The 23,846-nt window shown below is 38.4% G+C and overlaps 3 protein-coding genes across 3 annotated transcripts in view; 2 read left to right on the plus strand and 1 right to left on the minus strand.

Moving 5' to 3' along the window:
• LOC103516910 (cystic fibrosis transmembrane conductance regulator-like) overlaps positions 1-5,422 on the minus strand; it is a 45,623-nt gene extending 40,201 nt beyond the window's left edge. Inside the window, exon 1 of the mRNA XM_026829184.1 lies at positions 4,744-5,422. The gene's annotated coding sequence lies outside the window, so the exon portion shown is untranslated. The remainder of the gene's footprint in view (positions 1-4,743) is intronic.
• A 7,927-nt stretch (positions 5,423-13,349) lies between these two features.
• Positions 13,350-14,501, plus strand: LOC103516911 (ceropsin-like). Its single transcript, XM_026829185.1, has 3 exons — positions 13,350-13,583; positions 13,846-13,956; positions 14,331-14,501. The coding sequence occupies exons 1-3, from the start codon at positions 13,350-13,352 to the stop codon at positions 14,499-14,501; spliced, it is 516 nt and encodes a 171-aa protein (XP_026684986.1).
• Positions 14,502-14,833: 332 nt separating this feature from the next.
• LOC103516912 (rhodopsin-like) overlaps positions 14,834-23,846 on the plus strand; it is a 12,822-nt gene continuing 3,809 nt past the window's right edge. Inside the window, exons 1-3 of the mRNA XM_008481902.2 lie at positions 14,834-14,926; positions 16,021-16,312; positions 16,903-17,110. Coding sequence (XP_008480124.1) covers positions 14,834-14,926; positions 16,021-16,312; positions 16,903-17,110 — 593 coding nt within the window. The remainder of the gene's footprint in view (positions 14,927-16,020; positions 16,313-16,902; positions 17,111-23,846) is intronic.

Consider the following 23,846-nt stretch of genomic DNA (forward strand, 5'->3'; position numbering starts at 1 on the left):
CAGAGAGTTGCTAGGAAGGTAGGGACCTAGACCTAGCACCTAGCACTCATTTTTTTTTTTTTTTTTTTTTTTTTTTTCAAAAAGGTTTTATGAAGAAACGTAGGTAAGTAGGTACAAATTAAAGTACATACCCAGGGAGGTAGGTAGTCTGGCTGAGGGACTTTAAACAGGGAGCAGACCAGCTTAGTCTGGCTGGGGGACTTTAAACAGGGAGCAGACCAGCTTAGTCTGACTGGGGGACTTTAAACAGGGAGCAGACCAGCTTAGTCTGACTGGGGGACTTTAAACAGGGAGCAGACCAGTTTAGTCTGACTGGGGGACTTTAAACAGGGAGCAGACCAGCTTAGTCTGACTGGGGGACTTTAAACAGGGAGTAGACCAGCTTAGTCTGACTGGGGGACTTTAAACAGGGAGTAGACCAGCACCGACAGTCGGAAAGTAGAAAATAAAACTACGGGGGTTGAATCACGAAATCGAAAGAAATAAGAAGAAATGTTCTGAAAATTAAAAAATTCCGATTTCGAATGAATGAAAATGAAAAATGATAAAAAAAATTGCAACTTTTTGGGATTTGAGATTTCGTTTGAGGTTAAGTTCGATCAGCTGATGAGTTATGAAATTTGAATAAACTTGAAACGCCTGAAAACTTCAAATGCAACATGCAATGTATTTTAAAAATGAGTTGCATATTATCTATGCGAAGATTCATAGGCGTTTTTTGTCGATACCAATCTGGAAACTTACTAAATAAATAGGTAGGTACCTATGGAGAGATTCGAGTTTCGAGAACAAGTTAGATTGGAGCACTAGCACTCTAGGTCGCGGGTTCAATACCCACCCGGGTTAAAATATATATTTCACATTGATGTAAGTAGGTATGCCCTGTAAGCGCTAGGTCGCGGGTTCTATTTTCGCCCGAGGCGAACTTTAACCTAATCAGATTCTCGGAACGGCTGGCTTTTTAGCCCGTCCTTCCTTTATGACTCTTATACCACGCTGATCCCGTACAAAGGACGGGTCAATCACTAGTAGTTGGTTCTTATTTATACTGCTCGCATAGGACTGAAAAGTCCCTTTACTCCAGCAGTAGGCTACTACGCTTACTGTGGTCAAATTCTCAAATTATGGCAGACAAACTGTAAGGGAGCTATGGCGAAACCAAGTCCTAACAAAAGGACTCTCATCCTCATGGGGGCTTTGCAAGTCTGATCGGGCCTAGAATACAGTGGCACGTCTTCTTCTTCTCCCTCTTCACTCCGTCCTTTCTAGGTAGTCCACACATCCCAGAGCAACATTCTCATCCCTGCAAGTTTTCTGCAACTGCAATTTAGTTTTTCAAAGTTGTCACATGTTGTAGAGATAGCTAATTATAGCGATATCCTTACTATTTAAATGTTTAGCTCACATTGTTTTTAATTAGTGAGGACTTATGGTAATAAGTACCTAAGCAGTACATACAACTAGCTGCTACAAATAGAATGGTAGGTAGGTAGCTACTTTCTTATATGTACATACAATACATACATAGAGTGTAGATACAATACATATTATGTTGTATGTCATAGATACTGAGGAGGAATATTAATATTTTGAGTCATGTGCTCTTCTTTTTGTCACGTTTTCTTGAGAAATGTGGACCTACCTATATACACGTTTCTGAGGACTTCTTATTGTTATTAAGGACTCAAAAAGGACACTAGGCAAGAAAAAAAAAAAAAAAAAAAAAAAAAAAAAAAAAAAAAAAAAAAAAAAAAATTTACATTTACAAATATGGAATATGCCGATTGCCAGAATAGAACCCGGACGAACTAGATCAACCATGCATGCCTCCTTGGCTGAGTCAGTCTGGATTTCTGGAAATTCCAATCATGCTAGAACGAAAGTCTGTAGATAGGTATGGTCTTTTACTCGTTAGCTCGTTACACAAGGGGTTTTCCCCCCATATCACACATTTCCTTAGAAGTTAGAATACTGATTTTCCAGAAAATGACCAGTGGGTCTGTTCTAAGAACGACTCGGCACTACTCACTATTTAATAGTTTTCGTAAAGGAACCTTATCACAATGACCACACACACACACACACATGCAACACCATTCATAGGTTTAACTATTACCTAATTACTAATTACCTAGACAGTTTATTTGTCAAAACCCATGTAGGTACCTGGGGAGTGCAATTAAATGCCTATGTTGTGGTGATGTGTTTAAAGATTTTTAAAAGGGAAGGAAGCTGTAATCTAATTTATCTACTCTATACCAATGTCCTAAGCCTAAAATACAAAACCTTTTTAAACCAGAAGGAATTATTTCTTTAAAAAGCCATGATATATGATAAGACCTTGTTTGTAACATAAGTGTCCAATCTGCTGGAAATAATACTGTGCAAGTTGGCTTGTGCAAGAGGCTTGCTGTGTGTTTACACATGGAAAATTAAATGAAAGCCAACTTGCACAATATGTATTGCTAGCAGACACCTAAGTAGCTTTACTTACAATTCCCTCTACAATAAATGTAAATTTTATTTTCAAAACATTCTGTACCCAAATACCCAAGATCTTACTTAGTCAATGGGAGTGAAGGGAATCTTTTAGTCTCTTTCTGACAGTATATGCAGGGTAGGTATAGGTTTCCTATGCAATAGTCTGCATCAAAATGCTCCCGTCTAGAGTGTGGTACACATGTTACGATTATTTTCTTAGCATGTGATTGTATGATCGGATTGCATGATAAAATCATTTACATTTACACCTACCTCGGTGGTGTAGTGGTCAAGGCGCTTGCCTGGTAAACAGGAGGGCGTGGGTTCAATCCCAGCCGAGGTATGGAATTTTATCCCAAGATATTTTTTTATCTTAGGTATCTTAATTAAAACCCTCCTTCTGTTAGTCATGTCTGAGGCAAATAGTCTTCTTTCTAGTCACATCAGAGTCTTGAACCCATGCTTCCTATTTGTAAACAAACCTCAACACTCTATGATAAGACTCAATTGTTCATTAAACTTTGTGACGATGACCCTATGTGTTAATAAGTGGACTATGGAACCTAACCGTAGTTTTCGTAAAGGAACCTTATCACAATAACCACACAGGCACACATGCAACACCATTCATAAGTTCAACTATAATATTACCTAATTACCTAAACAGTTCATTTGTCAAAACCTATGTAGGTACTTGGGGAGTGCAATTAAATGCTTATGTTGCGGTGATGTGTTTTAAGATTTTTAAAAGGGAAGGAAGCTGTAATCTAATTTATCTACTCTATACCAATGTCCTAAGCCTAAAATACAAAACCTTTTTAAACAGTAGTTTTCGTAAAGGAACCTTATCACAATGACCACACAGGCACACATGCAACACCATTCATAAGTTTAACTATTAGCTAATTACCTGGACAGTTCATTTGTCAAAACCTATGTAGGTACTTGGGGAGTGCAATTAAATGCCTATGGCAGTGATGTGTTTTAAGATTTTTAAAAGGGAAGGAAGCTGTAATCTAATTTATCTACTCTGTAGGTACCAATGTCCTAAGCCTAAAATACAAAACCTTTTTTAAACAAGAAGGAATTATTTCTTTAAAAAGCCATGATATATGATAAGACCTTGTTTGTTACATAAGTGTCCAATCCGCTGGAAATAATACTGTGCAAGTTGGCTTGTGCAAGAGGCTTGCTGTGTGTTCACACATGGAAAATTAAAGGAAAGCCAACTTGCACAATATGTATTGCTAGCAGACACCTAGCTTTAGTTACAATTCCCTCTACAATAAATGTAAATTTCATTTTCAAAACAGTCTGTACCCAAATACCCAAGACCTTACTTAGTCAATGGGAGTGAAAGGAATTTTTCAGTCTCTTTCTGACAGTATATGCAGGGTAGGTAGGTATAGGTTTCCTATGCAATAGTCTGCATCAAAATGCTCCCGTCTAGAGTGTGGTACACGTTACGATTATTTTCTTACCATGTCATTGTATGATCAGATTGCATGATAAAATCATTTACAATGACATGGAATTTTCATTGTGTCAAGCACACTTAAATGTTCATCACAAATAATGTTAACCACTCAAACTAAGAAACTTCCAGATCCAAATAAAAGCTATGGGGTAGGTGCACAGCTTATGCACACCACTAACACTCAGATCATCTGACAGAGCCATGTCTCACTGCAGTCTGTAAAATTGTTGTAACATGAGTAAAAAAAAAAAGCTTTTGAGACCTAAGTAGGTCTGTCAGACCATCTGAGAGACCTAAGGTGACAAGCTTTTTCCGTCACACCTGGTAAGATGGTCTAGGAGTGAGTGGCAGGCATTATGGGATTTATGGGGTACCTATATTTTACTACGTAAGTTTGCGGTTCATATTATTACATTGACATGGAATTTTAATTGAGTCAAGCACACTTATATGCTCATCACAAAATAAATGTTGTTAACCACTCAAACTAAAAAACTTCCAGATCCAAATAAAAGCTATGGGGTAGGTGCACAGCTTATGCCCACCACTAACACTCAGATCATCTGACAGACCCAGCTCTCACTGCAGTCTGTAAAATTGTTGTAACATGAGTAACAAAAAAAAAAAAAGCTTTTGAGACCGAGGTCTGTCAGACCATCTGAGAGATCCTAAGGTGGCAAGCTTTTTCCATCACACCTGGTAAGATGGTCTAAGAGTGAGTGGCAGGCATTATGGGGTACCTATATTTTACTACGTAAGTGTGCGGTTCAACAATAAATACTTACCGAACTAGGGGAAACACTTTACTCGGTTGATCTCTGTGTGAAGTGATGGATTTCCAATAAGACCATTTGGGGTATTAATAAAACAAGAATAAAAGTGATTATAAAATAAATAAAATGGATTTTCTTACACTGCTTTGAAGGTACACAGATAAATTTTATTAAACAACTAGATTATTACCTAGGTGGTTAGGTGGTAGGTATTTTAACAGGCTAAATATTTTCAAGGGGATTGACTTTACAGGCAAAAAAAAATGATGTTAGGTAGGTAAGTGAATGGGTACACACAGGATAAAACTTGAGAAATAAAACTTTTTGATTTGATATTTTTAAGATAAAAGAAGGCACGAAGCTGATTTTTTGCACTGCGAGAACTTTATAATTTAAGTAATTCGGTTTAGAAGTAAGTAATTTGGTCCGCAAAGTTGCAAAAGCAACGAATTTTTTGAAAAATATTTTTATAGCAAAAAAATTGCACAGAACAAGATCACCGTTATTTTGGGTATTGTTCTTTTTACTTTTTAAGTACGGAAATTTAAGTACCTAGGTAAAACCGATGGTCGGAAAGTAGAAAATAAAACTATGGGGATTGAATCACAAAACCGAAAGATCGAAATCGAAAGAAATAAGAAGAAATGTTCTGAGTTCTGAAAATGAAAATTAAAAAATTCCGAAATCCGAATTCGAATGAACGAAAAATGATAAAAAAAATTGCAACTTTTTGGGATTTGAGATTTCGTTTGAGGTTAAGTTCGATCAGCTGATGAGTTGTGAAATTTGAATAAACTTGAAACGCCTGAAAACTTAAAATGCAACATGCAATGTATTTTGAAAATGAACTGCATATTGTCTATTCAAAGAATTGAAGGCGTTTTTTGTCGATACCAATCTGGAAACTTAGTAGGTAAATATGGAGAGATTCGAGTTTCGAGAACAAGTTAGATTGGAGCTCTAGCACTCTAGGTCGCGGGTTCAATACCCACCCGGGTTAAAATAAATCACATTGATGTAAGAAGGTATGCCTTGTAAGCGCTAGCTCGCGGGTTCTATTCTCGCCCGAGGTGAACTTTATCCTAATCAGATTCTCGGAACGGCTGGCTTTTTAGCCCGTCCTTCCTTTATGACTCTTATGCCACGCTGATCCCGTACAAAGGACGGGTCACTCACTAGTAGTTCTTATTTATACTGCTCGCATAGGACTGAAAAGTCCCTTTACTCCAGCAGTAGGCTACTACTATTATTGTGGTCAAATTCTCAGGAATAGAATAAATAGAAAAAAAACAAACAAACAAACAAGAAGTAGATACCTACACTGGGAAACAGAAGTAGAAAAAATGCTTCTGAAATCAAATGAATTCCAAGAAGTCTTTTTAGCAAATCTTTTTGAATTCCCTTACACCTTACACCCCTCAGCATTTTTAAGGAATAAGTATTAAAAGAAATAGGAATAAGTATTGAAAAAAAAAAGCAATGCAAATAAAGAGCTACAAAGAAGCTCTGGTGTAATCCAAGTCGCCTTAGAATACGAAGAATTTTCCTCACTTTTCAAGGAGGATTTCACAAGGGTTTTTTTATGCTTGAAAATGTTTTAGAGATGGAAATAAGAACTCATAGCTTTGTTCTTACGAATTTGATCTTTAAGGATTCAATTTTTTTTTACTAACTGTGTACCTACCAAAACAAGTTAACAACTTATTTATTTCATTGTTTTTTAACTATCAATGTTTGAATTCATGTGGTGCCATCTACCCTGTACAAATAGATAGCTAGAGATACCTACCTAGAGATATCTAAGAGATACCGATAAGTAGTTACGTACAATATGTCTGCATCTTGTTTTTGTGAATTTTCATTACTGCAGAATATCTTCTTCTTCTCCTCCTTTTCCTTCTTCTTCTTCCTCTTCCTCCTTATTCCTTCTTCTTTTTCTTCTTCTTGCTCTTGTTCCTATCTTCCATCGCCTTTTCCTCTTAGTATACTTAAATTCTCCATTCTCCCTCTCCTCCTCTTCCTCCTTCTTCTTCCCTTTTCTTCTTTCAAACTTGGCTCCTTTCTGTTTTTTATGATTTTTAATTACTTCCCCAGCGTGTTCTCTAGCTGTCTCCTTTTAAATTGCTCTCTCTCTCTCTCCCTCCCTCTCTCTCTTATGTGTTTTTACAGATAGACTTTAAATAAATAGGTAGCAATGTAGCTATAGGTATTGAGATAGCAATAGGTATATTATATTACTGTGACAGTACTACTGTGCTCTGTTTATTATTACTGTACGTGATGTCAGGTAAACTCTTAAAACTGTGTTCACATATAGTCAACGGCCATCGATCGACGAAGTGCATCTATGTTGTCGACGCAGTATGGACGTGTCAGTCGACATCGATTAACGGCCAATCGACGGGCGTCGACTATGTGTAGACACAGCTTAGTATGATATCTATTGGCTTCAACCCTTCAACAAAAAAATGAGCTCATTACTGCCTCTTTTTTATTATTCCTTTAAGTTTAAGATTCACATGTTATTCCCTCAAACGTGAATCAGAAGATGAGTTCTATCTTCTAAGCCTTTTTATAACACGTGAATGGATCCATCCATTCTTCACATTTCAAACGTGATCCTAACGTGACTCCATTCATATCATTCATTACTGGAATACACGTGAAACAAATGATAGGTATAAATAACCCATATTACCCATAATGAACTTTTTTTTAAATACCTTGAAATAATTACTGCTAAAACCTCATGACTGCCAATGTCATTTTGTCACGTGATGTTAGCTCTAGCGACATCTCATCTTCTCATACATTACTATTTTTATTTTTTACCAAAGGCTTTCATAGTTTGGCTGGGGGACTTTAAACAGAGAGTAGACCAGCGTAGCCTGGCTGTGGGACTTTATGCAGGGAGGATTCCAGACTGAAAGAAGTGGTTGGGTGGACGAGCTCACTTAAAACAAAACACTGGAAAAAAAAACTTGCTAAAGAAATGACAGACGTTGAGTGTGAAGGGCATTAGTAAAAAAAATTGTAGCCAAACCAAAAATTTCAGCCCAAAGCAATCACCCTGGCCAGAGCTGATTGAGAGGCTGACGAAAGACTCCGACCCCGCTTCTGAGCACGGCAAATGGCGAGAAAGAAGAACACCAAAGATTTTCATAACAGACAAACTGTAAAGGAGCTATGGCGAAACCAAGTCCTTGAAAGGACCCTCATGGGGGCTTTGCAAGTCTGATCGGGCCTAGAATACAGTGGCACGTCTTCTTCTTCTCCCTCTCTTTCTTCTTCTCCCTCTTGTTGTTTTCCTTATTCTCCTTCTTCACTCCGTCCTTTCTAGGTAGCCCACACATCCCAGAGCAACATTTTCATCCCTGCAAGTTTTCTGCAACTGCAATTTAGTTTTTCAAAGTTGTCACATGTTGTAGAGATACCTAATTATAGCGATATCCTTACTTATTTAAATGTTTAGCTCACATTGTTTTTAATTAGTGAGGACTTATGGTAATAAGTACCCAAGTAGTAAATACAACTAGCTGCTATAAATAGAATGGTAGGTAGGTATATGTAGGTACCTACTTTCTTATATGTAGATACCTACAATACGTACATAGAGTGTAGATACAATACATACCTATTATGTTGTATTTCATAGATACTGAGGAGGAATATTAATATTTTGAGTCATGTGTTCTGCTTTTTGTCACGTTTTCTTGAGAAATATGGACCTATATCCTATATACACGTTTCTGAGGACTTCTTATTGTTATTAAGGACTCAAAAAGGACACTAGGCAAAAAAAAAAAAAAAAAAAAAAAAAAAAAAAAAAACACACACACACACACAAAGAGGACAAAAAAAGAAAAGAGGACCTATATTAAGTCGTTAAACCCATAAAATACACGAAACCTTGTATAGACTGTTGGGGTAAAGGGACTTTTTAGTCTCATTCAAGGATAAAAACAAGGTATATTCTATTCTATTCTATGTTATTATGTTATGGCTGGGTCCACGATTTGAGTTTGACTTGGTATGAAAAAAAACCTCTACGTCCAATTTTTCCCTGAAGTTTCTAGAAATTTCCAAGTTTGAGTAAGAGCTGTGCACGATTTTTTTGCATGTATTTTTGCACTAAAGTTTGGGTAGACATCGTAATGAAGTTATCTATTTAAAATATTTTCCTTGTTCCCTTCACTTCTTTCACGAGGGAGGTCACTTACCTAGTTTTAGAGTTTAGGTGTTTTAGCCTTTTAGTTTTCCTTTCGGGACCCAGTTTTAGAGTTCCTTTCGGGAAACTACCTGAACTTTTTGGAAACTGAAATGGAGCCTCTACTAAACCATAGGAAATCCAAGATGGCGCGCCATTGCATGGAATCGGTCGCGTTTCCGAAAGGTTCGCGGGAGGAAAATACATCTTTTTACTTGGACTGCCAAAGTTGTACCTGTATAATCTTTTAGTAGGTTGTGAGTATGAGATCACCATCGACAATGTCGTCGGAAATCTCCTTTTTTTACGCTTTCAACTAAAACATTCATTTTGATTTTCGTGATGATCTATCAACTGTATCAACTCTCGATCAAGGGCATAATACATACTTGGTTCCTTTTGATTTGGACTTTCATGCATGTTCTCTTTAAATTCAATCACACATTATACCCCAGCAGTCTAAACGAGATATCGTATATTTGTTGTTGACATGGAGATTTCCAAAGTTACCTAGTCTTCACTAGAGTAACTTTTTCCCTTGTTTGAAAGTCTGGATGATACACTCTACACATGGAAAATTAAACGAAAGCCAACTTGCACAATATGTATTGCTAGCAGACACCTAGCTTTACTTACAATTCCCTCTACAATAAAAATGTAAATTTTATTTTCAAAACACTCTGTACCCAAATACCCAAGATCTTACTTAGTCGATGGGAGTGAAGGGAATTTTTTAGTCTCTTTCTGACAGTACCTATATGCAGGGTAGGTATAGGTTTCCTATGCAATAATCTGCATCAAAATGCTCTCGTCTAGAGTGTGGTAACTGTGGTACACATGTTACAATTATTTTCTTACCATGTGAATGTATGATCAGATTGCATGATAAAATCATTTACATTGACATGGAATTTTCATTGTGTCAAGCATACTTAAATGCTCATCACAAATAATGTTGTTAACCACTCAAACTAAGAAACTTCCAGATCCAAATAAAAGCTATGGGGTAGGTGCACAGCTTATGCCCACCACTAACACTCAGATCAGTACTTGTGCAGAAGTCACATCCGTGGAATATTGCTACCAAAGGAACTGGCACAAACAAGCAGTGACCAGTGTTATTATAGGGTTGACGCTATCAACTCTCGATCAAGGGCATAATACATACTCGGTTCCTTTTGATTTGAACTTTCATGCATGTTCTCTTTAAATTCAATCACACATTTTACCCCAGCAGTGTAAACAAGATTTGGTATATTTGTTCATTTGTTGTTGACATGGAGATTTCCAAAGTTACCTAGTCTTCACTAGAGTAACTTTTTCCCTTGTTTGAAAGTCTGGATGATACACTCAATTTTCCTCTCTTGAAGTCTTTCTTTGACAAATTCTTCGAAAGATTCAGCTACACCTGTTTGTTATTCACGGACACGAAAGGGCTCACTATATTTTAAGTTGTCACTTCTAGGGTTTCTAAGATTTTCTTTGAGGCACAGATTTATTTTTCTTCTCCTCCTCTTCCTCCTTCTCCTCCTCCCAGTCGCTTTACGTTTTACTTTGTTCTTTCTTTCCTCGCCTATTCTTATGCATTTTTCTCTCATTAATCAAATCATGCTTTTCAAGTCTCCCCCTTCCTTTTTTCTCTCCACAAACTTCACCTCTTCCCTCGCTTTTCTTTGTAGTTATACTTTCCCCTCTTTTCACTTTTCTTTGCGATTTCACCTTTCCCTCTTTCCCCTTCGTGGTTATCCTTCGTCTTTCTTTGAACTTTTCCTCGTTTACTTCGGCATCCTTTTGTCTCTTCTCCTTTTCGCTCATTCGCAATCACCTCTAACTTTTCGTGAACTTTCTCACGTTTTCCTCCCTCCCTTTCGCCAATTCCTCTCTCCTTTCCTTCTAGTTCTTATTCTTTTCGTCGTCCGTTTCCCTCGTTTTCTTCTTGTTCTTTTCGCTGTCTATTTTTACTTTCACGTTGCCCGACCATTTGACTGCATCGCCATTGACGGACCAGTGTGGGTAGCATCTCTTATAAATACCCCAGGGATATCCAATTACCAATCGAGTCACTTGATTTGAGCCGAAGAATCATCATCGCTTCCACAAAAGCTTTCGACCTAGTCACCATAAATGGTTTTAGTTCAAACATAAAGGATCAACACTTTTTGTTGATCTCCCATTTTTAAGTTCTTTTTTTAGTTTTTACCAATTTTTTTATTTCCCCAACTTGAATTTTTTTGTGTTTGCCCTTTTGTGTTCCTTTGGATCCTCTGTTCCTTGGAAGCGAATTATTTTCGTGTCCACTAAATTTTGTGCCTAAATTCTGTTTGTGTGATACCAACACGGATCCTTCTTCAACACATTTCTTATTTCTTCACTAAGGTAAGTGAAAACCAGATTGATAATGGAAAATTTGATAGTACCTACCAAGTAGAATAGAATAGAAGAGATAGAAAAAAATGGAAATCGAATAGAATAAATAGAAAAAAAACAAACAAACAAGAATTAGATACCTACACTCGGAAACAGAAGTAGAAAAAATGCTTCTGAAATGAAATGAATTCCAAGAAGTCTTTTTAGCAAATCGTTTTGAATTCCCTTACATCCCTCAGCATTTTTAAGGAATAAGTATTGAAAAGAAAAGCAATGCAAAGGTAGGGCTACAAAGAAGCTCTGGTGTAATCCAAGTCGCCTTAGAATACGAAGAATTTTTCTCACTTTTCAAGGAGGATTTCACAAGGGTTTTTTTATGCTTGAAAATATTTTAGAGATGGAAATAAGAACTCTTGGCTTTGTTCTTACGATTTTGATCTTTAACTTTTTTTTCTTCTAAGGATTCAACTTTTTTTACCAACTGTGTACCCTGTACAAACAGATAGGTAGAGATACCTACCTAGAGATATCGACAAGAAGTTACGTACAATATGTCTGCATCTTGTTTTTGTGAATTTTCATTACTGCTAGAGATGGGAAAAGAACGTACGAACGAACTGTAGGAACTTGTTCTTTGAAAAAGTTCGTTCCTGAACGGAACTGTTCTTTCTGAACGGTAAGTTCATTTCAATCAACCGTTCACCTTGCAACAAGAACAAGAACTTCAATTGAGTTTGATCTATTGCCTCTTTATTTATTTATTTATTTTTTTGACAATAATTTTTTTTAATATTATTTTTTTTTTTAATAACAGTGTTTGTAATTCTGTATTGATAATATGTCCAAATTTCCATGTAAAATTGTAAAACAAGCAAACGTAGATTTGTACAAATAAATGCTTTATTGAATTAATTAAAATTAAATTAATTAATTAATTAAAACATTATTATTTTGATGGATTTTAATTACCTATAATACCTACTGAACAATATTTTTTAGAACTAGCAATAAAAATTCAATTTTCGTTGAACCTCCCCCCCCCGCGTTCTCTCTCTCTCTCTCTTTCTCTCTCTCTCTCTCTCTCTCTCTCTCTCTCTCTCTCTCTCTCTCTCTCTCTCTCCGTCTTCTCTCTCTCTCTTTCCGTCTTTCTCTCTCTCTCTCTCTCGTGTTTTTACAGGTAGACGTTAAATAAATAGGTAGCAATGGAGCTATGTATAGGTATTGAGATAGCAATAGGTATATTATATTACTGTGACAGTACTACTGTGCTCTGTTTATTATTACTGTACGTGATGTCAGGTACTTTCATATGTACAAGTAGGTACCTATACCTGTTATATTCGTATAATATGGGAATGATTTTATAGGTACATACCTACGCTAAATAGATACCTACTTCTATATTCTAAAGGTACATCTAATAGTTAGTGGGTAGGGTACCTATCTACGGGTAAATAATAATGTACTTTTATATTAATGTCACGTGCTCCTCTCTTTCTCTCTCTCCCTCCCTCTCTCTCTCTCTCTCTCTCTCTCTCTCGCTCTATTGCTCTTTCTTTCTCTCTCTCTATCTATCTCTCTCTCTCGCTCTATTGCTCTTTATCTCTCTCTCTCTGTATCTTGCTCTTTCTTTCTCTCATATTTTATGAGAACAGAACAGAAATATGTAGGAATAAACTTAGCATACTTACATTACGTAGGAGGATTAATTAGAGAGATGAGCAATTAATAAAAGACATCATGGTATAGATAAAGAAATGAGCATAAGTATCTTCTGCTCAGGTCTTGTTCATTGCAGATAGCACTTACGTTTGGGCAGACAAGAAGATGGGCCTGGATGGAAGAGAATGCCCTAGGCATTAATCCCGCCCCTGAGTTAGAATTTTTCAACATTTTTTCTTTTTTTCTTTCTTTCTTTATTCAATTTGCTTTTTCTTTTGTTAATTTATCAGTTTGTTATTTTGTTTTTTGTACCTCTTTGTAAATATTGTAAAATTCCAATAAAGTGTTATATAATAATAATAATTAATGGGCCTCGTCTTGGATGGATCCACAGTCGCGCAAATCATCTTCACTGAGTCCCCATTTCTTCATGTTTTCATTTTGTTCCCTTTCTCTGCCTGTTCTCAGATACGTACCAGAGGGCAACCTGACCGCCTGTGGTACAGACTACCTGACCAAGGACTGGCATCATCGTAGCTATCTCATCTTCTACGGTTTCTTCGTCTACTTTGTCCCCCTCATTCTGATCATCTATGCTTACTACTTCATTGTGCGGGTGAGTACATGCTTCGAGCAAGAAAATGCCATCCTAAAAACAATTGTCTTCTTTTCCTTCCAAAGATTTTTATTCCAGCCTAGTTAGTTTGCTTGGAAGCGCATCTGCCTTAATTCCCGCCCGGGGAGGATTTTATCCTGAACGGATAATGTTTGTTCTCAGAACGGCTGGCTTTCTCCTATCCTGTCTTCCTTCTGTTTTCAATTTCGGGACGATCAAACCTCTTAAAAAAATAATAAAATATTTTCTTTCATTTACACAGGCTGTATCTGTTCACGAGAAACAAATGAGAGAGCAGGCTAAGAAGATGAACGTGGCAACCCTGCGATCCGGAGATCAGTCTGGCACCAGCGCGGAAATCAAACTGGCTAAGGTAAGACCCCCCCCCCACCATGACCTACATGCCAGTATTTTAGTCAATTTTGCAGTATGTACCAGGTGCGTCTCACTCAGACAGACAAAGAGGAAACCATGACCCCTAAAAGTCTGACGAGGCATAACAAACAGACAGGCAGAGAGATAGGTGGACGGATGGACGGACAAAATAAATGCAAAAACTGAGTTAGTTTGCAGTTATACGCACGGTTTTACTGACTCTTAAAATAATTCCCTCAAACAAGGCTTTATTCTCATACAGACTGATAGTTAATCTTTTTCAATTACTATGGATCTATTGTTAAAGATCTCTAGATTACCGTCCTTTTTAAATGCCTCTAGCTCATTTCTAATGTCTCTCTTCACCACTAGGTGGCGCTCATGACCATCTCCCTCTGGTTCCTGGCATGGACTCCGTATTTGGTGATCAACTTCGGTGGTATCCTGGAAATGGTTGAGATCAATCCTCTGATCACCATCTGGGGATCGGTATTCGCTAAGGCCAACGCTGTCTACAACCCGATCGTGTATGCCATCAGGTAAGGCAACTAGCAAGTTGTTTTCAAATGCTCGTCAAAGTTGACTATTAGGTATTAGGTCATTTTTCCTACTTAGAGTTAGGAAGTAAACGATTACTGTCTACATAAGTGGAATTTTCCTTTCGGATTCTGAGACAATTTTCCATCCTCTGAAGCCCATTTCTCCTCTTTTAAAGGAAAATACAGAATTGAATTATACTCGTAGTGTACTCATATCTCGTAGTGTACCTACTTAGTATGTCATCGAACCAACAACTTCCAGATCCAAAGTCCACCGCTTTAACCACTTCAAGAATGAATTTTTTGGTACCTACATACTTAACTCAGAATACAAATATGTATAAATCGTATTACAACTATCACACCGGCTTGATGCCCGGATATCTCGGGTTCAACTCCCAGGAGAGGAATGTTTCCTACGACGCGTTGGTCGTGTTCTTCTTCTTCTTCTTCTTCCTCATTCTCTTGCTGTTGTTATTGTAGCTGTTGTTGGTCGTCGTCTTCTTCTTGTCCTCCTCCTCTTCCTCCTTCTGCTCATCCTTCTTCTTGTTGTTCCTCCTCTTTGTTTTCTTCTCGCCCTCCTCGTCTTCCTCCTGCTCCTCCTTTTTCTTTTTCCTCCTCCTTTACTTCTTCTTATTCCTCTTCTTCTTCGTCTCCTTCTCCTTCACCTCCTCCTCCTCTTCCTTCTCCTCCTCCTCTTCCTCTTCTTGTTTATACTTTGTACATACAGACTTTTATGTATTACTTTACTTTTTTTACTTTCTATTGTTTCTGCACAAAACAAAAACATTACAAGAAGAAGAGGAAGAAGAAGAAGAAGAAGAAAAAGAAGAAGAAGGAGAAGCAGAAGAAGAAGAAGAAGAAGAAGAACCCCTGTAGCGCATCACAGACGCTCGTAAAAAAAATCCTCCCACTGAGGAGTGGGAGGGATTTCCTGTAGCGCATCACAGACGCTCGTAAAAAAAATCCTCCCACTGAGGAGTGGGAGGGATTTTTTCCAGCTCCAACAATGAGCAATGACGTCAGAGGTAATATTTTATTGTGGCCTTTTCGATATACCCGTACTTACTTGTAGAAAGTACTTAGGTAGAGATATTGTTGGCGATAGTGCTTTGAATGGACCAGTTTATGGATCTCTAAGGTTAAGGAACGTATAATATTTCTAATAAATTAGTACTTATACCACCAGTAATATCAATAATGTGCATTTAGTACCTTCCAGCCATTCCGAGAACGAACTTTATCCGTTGAGGATAAAATCCGCCCTGGGCGGGAACCGAACCCTTGGTATAGCTCTTACAAGGCAGACGCGCTACCTACCAAGCTAACTAGGCCAGCTAGAATTTTTTTCCCCTCTTCACAAATTTATATAAAAAAGGAATTTTAATTGTGTTAAGCATAAATGCTTGTCACAAATGTCGTTCCCTGCTTAATGCACCACGCTAAATTTTATGGCTTGACTTGGACTCGAACCACCAACCTCCAGATCCGAAGTCCACCGCGCTAACCACTACACCACTGAGGTTGGTTCACAAATTTATATATTCATTTATCTACTTATCTATCTATTCCACAGGTACCAATACCCCCCAATGCATCCCCTCTGGTACCAAGCTCTCGGTCTCACTATGATCTGCCTCGGCACCATGTCTATGGTTGGTAACGGTATTGTTGTCTACATTTTCCTGTGTACCAAGAACCTCCGGACGCCGTCCAACATTCTGGTAGTCAATTTGGCCTTCTCTGATTTCTGTATGATGTTCTCCATGGCCCCCACGATGGTTCTAAACTGCTTCTATGAGACTTGGACATTGGGTAAGTCTTACACCCATATTCATGAACAAAATGCTGGCTCTTAAGTTCGTGCTAAGCATAGTCTCAAGGCATTTGATTGGTCAATTTTGACTTGAGACTGATCTAAGAACGATCATTCTTGTTCATAAATACGAGTGTCAGTGTTTTCTGAAGTTTTTGATCCATATAGGGCTAATTTCCTGAACTTACCAATTTCTATATACTGATAGATTCTGATGTGATTCATCTTGAAAAAAAAACACCAATAACCTATACCTACTCTTCATAGGTGGGGAAAAAACCCCTCCCCCCAACTGTGAAGAGTATTATGTTACTGGTGTTCAGCTTTCAGCTATAGCAGCTCTTGTAAGGCCAGCCATTCACTATCACTTAGACTTCCCATTTAGGTGCTGGGTCAACACGAGAACACCAGAAAGTAACCCATTGAAATACTTGTAATCGAAAAACGAGTATAAAATTTTGTCGATGGTGGGATTCAAACCCGGGACCTTCTGCATGGCAAGCAAGCGCGTTACCACTGGGCTAACCGTGCCCCCAAGAGTGCTATATCAGGAGTTTTTTCTTCATCCTTGATTGTCTTCCTCCCTCAGGACCGTTCATGTGTGAGTTATACGGGATGCTCGGGTCTCTATTCGGTTGTACGTCCATCTGGTCTATGGTGATGATAGCTTTCGACCGATACACCGTGATAGTGAAGGCCTACTTAGAGTTAGAAAGTAAACGATTACTCTCTACATGCCCGGATATCTCGGGTTCAACTCCCAGGAGAGGAATGTTTCCTGCGATGCAGTATAAAAGGTCGACATGTTTCGGCTCTTCGATATTCTCAAAAATCTCTTCTTTGGTTCACAGTCATCCGAAATTCCGTCAAGCGTTGGACAAGAAATTCCCGTCCCTCGTGTGCGGGACCGTGGAAAGCGACTCCTCCTCTGCCGCCTCCGTTCAAACCAACGTCACCGACGACAAAGCCTAAGTCCAGTGTGCGGGGGTACATGACCTTGAAATCAACCTTGACCACCGCCCGCCCGACCAATCAAATTCGCCGTTGCGCTTCACAAATTCAGAATGCGAGGGAAGATGACCTTGGAAAACTCGAAAACAGGCTGCCGCGCTGTAGAGTTTCATTTGCCACGGTCTTGTGTGAGGGGAGACTTTTCGTATTAACATAACGACTTGTGTAATTTTACCGGAATTTTTCAACCCTCAGATTTCCTGTATTTTTTCTTGGGAAACCATTGATTCTCCAAGAATTGGTTTTAACTTGAGACAAAGAGTAAAGTATCTAAGTTCAACAGATTTGGGGGCCAAAACGTGATTCCCTAACCATAGTGACCTATTGCAATGGATACATCATGGTCTCATTGATTCTTGAAAGAAGCCTTACTAAAGATTCTTCAAAGATGTTAGGTATAAACCACGAGAGTACTTACCGAAGCATAAATTTTAATGCTGACAGTATAAATACAGAGTGTTTCAAAAGTCCGGGGACCCCTGAATATTTTTTGAACGGCTAAAGATGGGAAGCTGAAATTTAGGGTAGTGATTTGTTTAACCTGGCGTTGCTTAACTCCTACCAGTTTAACCTGGCGTTGCTTAACTTCTGTGACCCGTTAGAGACTGGTGCACTGGTCTCGTGCGCCGTAAAGTCGAGCATATCCCCGACTGTCACCTCTCCAGATATCAACCACGCGTAATGTTGCTTATCCGTAAGGGACTGGAGCATGTAACATTCTACTTAGCCGCTAGCTTTTAGTGAGAACTAGAACAAAAGCTACAATGAAAGGAAGTTGTCAGGTTGTCACAATAGGTCATGGTTCTTGTTCTTCTTCTTGTTTTTCTTCTTCTTTTTTTTATCCTTCTTCTCCTTCTCCTTGTTGTTGTTGTTGTTGTTCTTCTTCTTCTTCTTCTTCCTCATTCTCTTGCTGTTGTTATTGTAGCTGTTGTTGGTCGTCTTCTTCTTCTTGTTCCTCCTCTTTGTTTTCTTCTCGCCCTCCTCCTCTTCCTCCTCCTCCTGCTCATCCTTTTCTTCTTCTTGTTCCTCTTCTTCTTCTTCCTCTCCTTCTCCTTCTTCTTCTTCACCTCCTCCTCCTCTTCCTTCTCCTCCTCCTCTTCCTCTTCTTGTTTATACTTTGTACCTACAGACTTTTATGTATTACTTTACTTTTTTTACTTTCTACTGTTTCTGCACAAAACAAAAACATTACAAGAAGAAGAAGAAGAAATAGAAGAAGAAGAAGAAGAAGAAGGAGAAGAACCCCTGTAGCGCATCACAGACGCTCACAAAAAAAATCCTCCCACTGAGGAGTGGGAGGGATTTTTTCCAGCTCCAACAATGAGCAATGACGTCAGAGGTAATATTTTATTGTGACGTCACAGCACGTAATACCCTGCGGATATTACAAGGGGCTTTAAGTTACATTGTTATTAGAAGTATGGTAAAGTGTGTGTACCTCCTCCATTCTTTTCTGAATAGGGTAAAGGCCCACTTGTCGTGAGTTTCATCCGATTTTTTTCCGAATGTCCTGTAGGCAATGTAATTTAAATGAGAGTGTTCCCACTTACGGACGACACTTACGTTAGGTTCTTTCTCGGAACGGCTGGCTTTCTCCTATCAAGTACTCCTTCTCTCTTGAATTTTGTGGCGATAAGACCTTTGTTGTTACAGTTCCGTCTATCAAACTTTTTTTTTTAAAGAGGTTTGACAGAGGGAACTGTAACTGCTATGGTCTTATCGTCCCGAAATCGAAGAGAGAATATCAAACTTCTTTTTTTTTTTAAGAGGTTTGACAGAGGGAACTGTGACTCCTATGGTCTTATCGTCCCGAAATCGAAGAGAGAAGGAAGACAGGATAGGAGAAAGCCAGCCGTTCCGAGAACGAACATAGTCTTATCGTCCCGAAATCGAAGAGAGAAGGAAGACAGGATAGGAGGAAAGCCAGCCGTTCCGAGAACGAACATTATCCCCGCCCCGGGCGGGAATCGAACCCGCGGCCTAGCGCTTACAAGGCAGACGCACTACCAACTAAGCTAACTAGGCTGGCTACTGATAACTTTGAAAGTGAAATTGTGTTGCCTGAGTGCTGGGTCTGTATTTCTTGAAGTTTCTTTTCTCTCCGTTCTTCTTCTTTTTTACTTTCATTATCCTATATAGGTATTACCTATAAACATTATTAAAGTATTCTCCACAATTTTATTATACCTAACTGTGTTGAGCCATGATACTCTACCGGACACAAATAACGGTTCCTGGACTTGAACCACCAACCTCCAAATCCGAAATCCACTGACCACCATCTACAATACTGAGGGTCATAAAAAAAAAAAAAAAAAAAAAAAAAAAAAAAACAAAAACAACAAAAACCCCCCCCCCCCCCCCCCTTTTTCTTTGATCCTCTACATATCCCCGACACAAATAACAGTCCCTGGACTTGAACCACCAACCTCGAAATCCACTGACCACCATCTACAATACTGAGGGTCGTAAAAAAAAACTACAACAACAACTCCCTCCCCCCTCCCCCTTTTATTTCATTCATTCAAAATTAATGTCTCACCCACTATATCCGCTTCTAGCAAAGTGGTTACCATGGCAACGAAATGTAAACAAAACATGCGACAGTACCACAAAATAGTTTGCATACTCAGATAATATTCCTTGGAAATAAAACCATCACAATTCCAGAAAGTTTTAACTTTTACAGACACCCGAAATTGTTTGTAACTATACTGTCAGTCTAAACGTGAGATCTTGGGACGACCTTTTTTAAATTATCTGGTAAGATACATTTCTATTGTTTCGGAACTTGTCTAGGAACAGGAGTGAACAGTAAAATAGAATAGAAAATAATAGAATAGAACTAACGCCAGTGGTGTTATGGTTAGCTTTGAATCTGGAGGTTGGTGGTTCGAGCACAATTCGAAAATTTAGCTTAGTGTATTAAGCGGGGAACGACATATTTGTGACAAGCATTTATGCTTAACACAAAAAAAAAAGGTTTTTTGCTTTATGGTTTTCTAAACAAAATTTGCACCACCACTTTCGTGTTCCTGGTAAAAAGACCTTTAATTTGATATATATATAGGTCGACTAGGTTTGGATAAGTCCTTCTATGGGGTCAGACACACAGACACACGGACGACACCAAAGCGAATATAATAGTCCGTCCCTTATAGGTACCTTTTATTATTACTAATTACTATTGTAATTTAATAAAGGAAGGACGGGCTAAAAAGTTGGTTTACCTCTAAAATATTCACGCCTTGGTAGGTACTTTCTTACTTTCTTTTGAAAGGCCAAAGTAATTTACAGAGACCTTTTTTACACAGAACATTTTATTCCTGTGTTGTCTAAAGGCAAAAAAAGAGAAGAAAAAGTTTTATTTTCAAGTTCGAAAAGTTTGCTAAGCTATTATTTTTCAACAAAGTTCGAAGGTCCTGGCCATAAAAGTTTGAAGGTCCTGGCCATCAGCAACTTTTTCCGGGTTTTGGCAAGAATTGTGGGCAGTAAAAAACTGAATCAAGGCAGAAATAAATATCGGGACTTTAAATTAAAAAGGTAGTAGGTACCTATAAAATAGTATACTAGTGCTTAATACTAGTGCTTATTTATACTGCTCGCATAGGACTGAAAAGTCCCTTTACTCCAGCAGTAGGCTACTACTATTATTGTGGTCAAATCTCCAAGAATTGGTTTTAATAACTTGAGACCAAGAGTAAAGTATCTTAGTTCAACAGATTTGGGGGGCCAAAACGTGATTCCCTAGCCATAGTGACCTATTGCAATAGATATATGGTCTCATTGATTCTTGAAAGAAGCCTTACTAAAGATTCTTCAAAGACGTCAGGTATAAACCACGAGAGTACTTACCGAAGCATAAATTTTAATGCTGACAGTATAAATATAAACTATGTAATAACTAAATTTAGGTAATTCCAAAATCTTGAAACCCTACAAGACTTTAAGTACCTAGAGCTTGGGGAAACAAATTTGCAATTTCATCTTCTTACATAATTACAAGAATGTACCTAATCGCATATACATAATTATTGTAATTGGATCTTGTGTGTAAAAATAGAACTCAAAACACAAGTCGAATTTTGTACTTCGTAGGTTTCATCGTGAAGATTTGGCAGTGGCAAATTCTGGTTTAAGTAACCTTGCATTCTTGAATTTCGGAGTTTCTGGGGTACATTTGAAATCCAGATGACTTTAATCTTAATTTAGGTTTTGGCTCACAGTAAAACCATTTGTCCTCCTTTAGTAACCATCTCAAAATTTCTTTGACGGGACATGCTACGACACAGACCCTAGAGGTCCAGTGTAGCAGATGTTTCATCACTAAAAAAGGCGATGAAACGCCCATCATTTCAAGTCCATAGGGAGTGAAACATCGCTATGGCCTCAAACCTAAGAAACTTATTAACTAATATTTAATTCATAAACTTAACAAAATATAGACTGAATGGTCGAGAGTGCGACTGACATTAGAAAGACCCGGGTTCGACTTTCGTGTTTTTAGCTTCTCATCCTAATTATCATTAAAATCCTGAACCTTACATTCCAACCTTTTTATGTTAACTACCTGTGTACGACCTTTTTCGACCTTTTTTTGCATCCTTTCTTGTAACGGTCATTGGATTGTTCATCGATATAATGTCCTTGTAACGCCCTTTGAAGATCAAATAAATTTGTGTTTGAATGTGTATTTTTATAGAATAATAAATCTACTTGTTTTTCTTTTTGTCTGAAGCTGGTTTTCAAACTGGACAGCATTGAGCAGAAAAGAACCATTCTCTTATTGCACAGATGTAGGTATTCTTCCCCTTTAATGCCTGATTCTGCGGGCAAACCTTCCCCTTATGGATGGTTCTTTTCTGCTTAATGCTGTCCAATTAGGTAGGTACTATCCTAGCAATCAAGCCAATGATAACGTCTGAAGCTGGTTTTCAAATTGGACAGCATTGAGCAGAAAAGAACCATTCTCTTATTACACAGATCTAGGTATATTCTTCCCCTTTAATGCCTGATTCTGTGGGCAAACCTTCCCCTTATGGATGGTTCTTTTCTGCTTAATGCTGTCCAATTAGGTAGGTACTATCCTAGCAATCAAGCCAATGATAAAAGATAACTTTCCATTCTAGAGCAGTGACAAGAAAACCGAGTGTACCCTATGACCTATGATTCAACCTGCTACCAGTTTTTTTAAAAAAAAAAAAAAAAAAAAAAATGAGTGTTTCACCGCCGAAGCCCGAAAATTAAAAGATCGAGTACGATAATTTTGTTTTTTTTTTTTTTTTTTTTGTTTTGTTTTTGTTCATACATCTCTAATCCAAACCAGCACGACGACGGAATCGCATAGTTGAATTTGAACCAATATAGGCTTCCTTAATGCACTTATACAGCAGATGATATTTATTCTGGAGACTGCATGGTGGACGTTGTGCCCTCGACCTTTTGAGTGAATTAGTCACCGTCCTAAAAATACACAGCAGACACCTACGAGCCGACTTAAACAAGAAGTGTAAACACACTAGATAGATAGTGTGATGACTTAAAGAAGTGAAAGAAGGAACGATTCCAGAATAGCAGAACACGTCTTGTCTCTTTCATTCTTTCTTCTGTGTGTTAGCGTATGTGTATAGTTGTTCTTCTCGTTGCTCATCTCCGACCTTAGCACCACATCACCTGTTCCGTGCGACGCCGTCCTCTCTTGTTCCTCTCTTCTTTGCACTCAAGTCTAGCGTCGGCTCTATACCTCAAATAGGACGCTATATTAACTCTTATACTGGTTGTTATTATCACCGCTGGTGATGCTCCGACGTTATTTTGTCGTCTCTATCTTCCCTTGATAAGTCAGTTGTATTCCCTCCTCTCGTCATATTTATTCTTCGCATTTTGTTGTTCTTGTCTTCTTTGTACCTGGATAACGACTGTTGTGACTGTTGAAGGAAAGTAACATCGAAAACAAGATCAAGAGTCGATTCTGTGATTGTATACGCCGATTCATCTTAAGCATACGTGTACGGAGGTCTAGGAGACTATGCCTATTGTCTGTAAATTTAGCACCAGCACTATAACGCTTCTACCACATTGACAGCCAAAACCTATACTGGGAAGCGACTGCATAATGCGTACGCGGTGCTTGGTTCACGTTCGTGGTCTTAGTAGAAGTTGTACCCAGTGTCTTCAATGGTCGTTGCGGTCCAATTTTGGACCATCCTCATTCTGGTGCGGTCCAATTTGACCCCCGTGCCAACCAGGTCACCATTGCGCGAACGAACGGTACGCTTCCAGGGCCCAAGCTTAGGGTGGTAACTGTTTTTAAACATTAGCAAAAAGCTTAACGTTTATAAAGTTGCCCAAATGAAAGACCACGAGAGCACAACTGGGGTCGTGGATTTACCCTATCAAACACAGAGAAGAGCGGGTAGACTACTCTCGTATTGATTGCCCTACCCGACGGATGCTGTGTCTGGTGTTCGCAGGGTTACATTCGTCACCAAAGTAGCGAATGCTTTATTTTTGGCTGCCGCC

The sequence above is a fragment of the Diaphorina citri genome, unplaced genomic scaffold, assembly GCF_000475195.1.
Source record: "Diaphorina citri unplaced genomic scaffold, Diaci psyllid genome assembly version 1.1 scaffold1698, whole genome shotgun sequence".
Lineage (NCBI taxonomy): Eukaryota > Metazoa > Arthropoda > Insecta > Hemiptera > Psyllidae > Diaphorina > Diaphorina citri.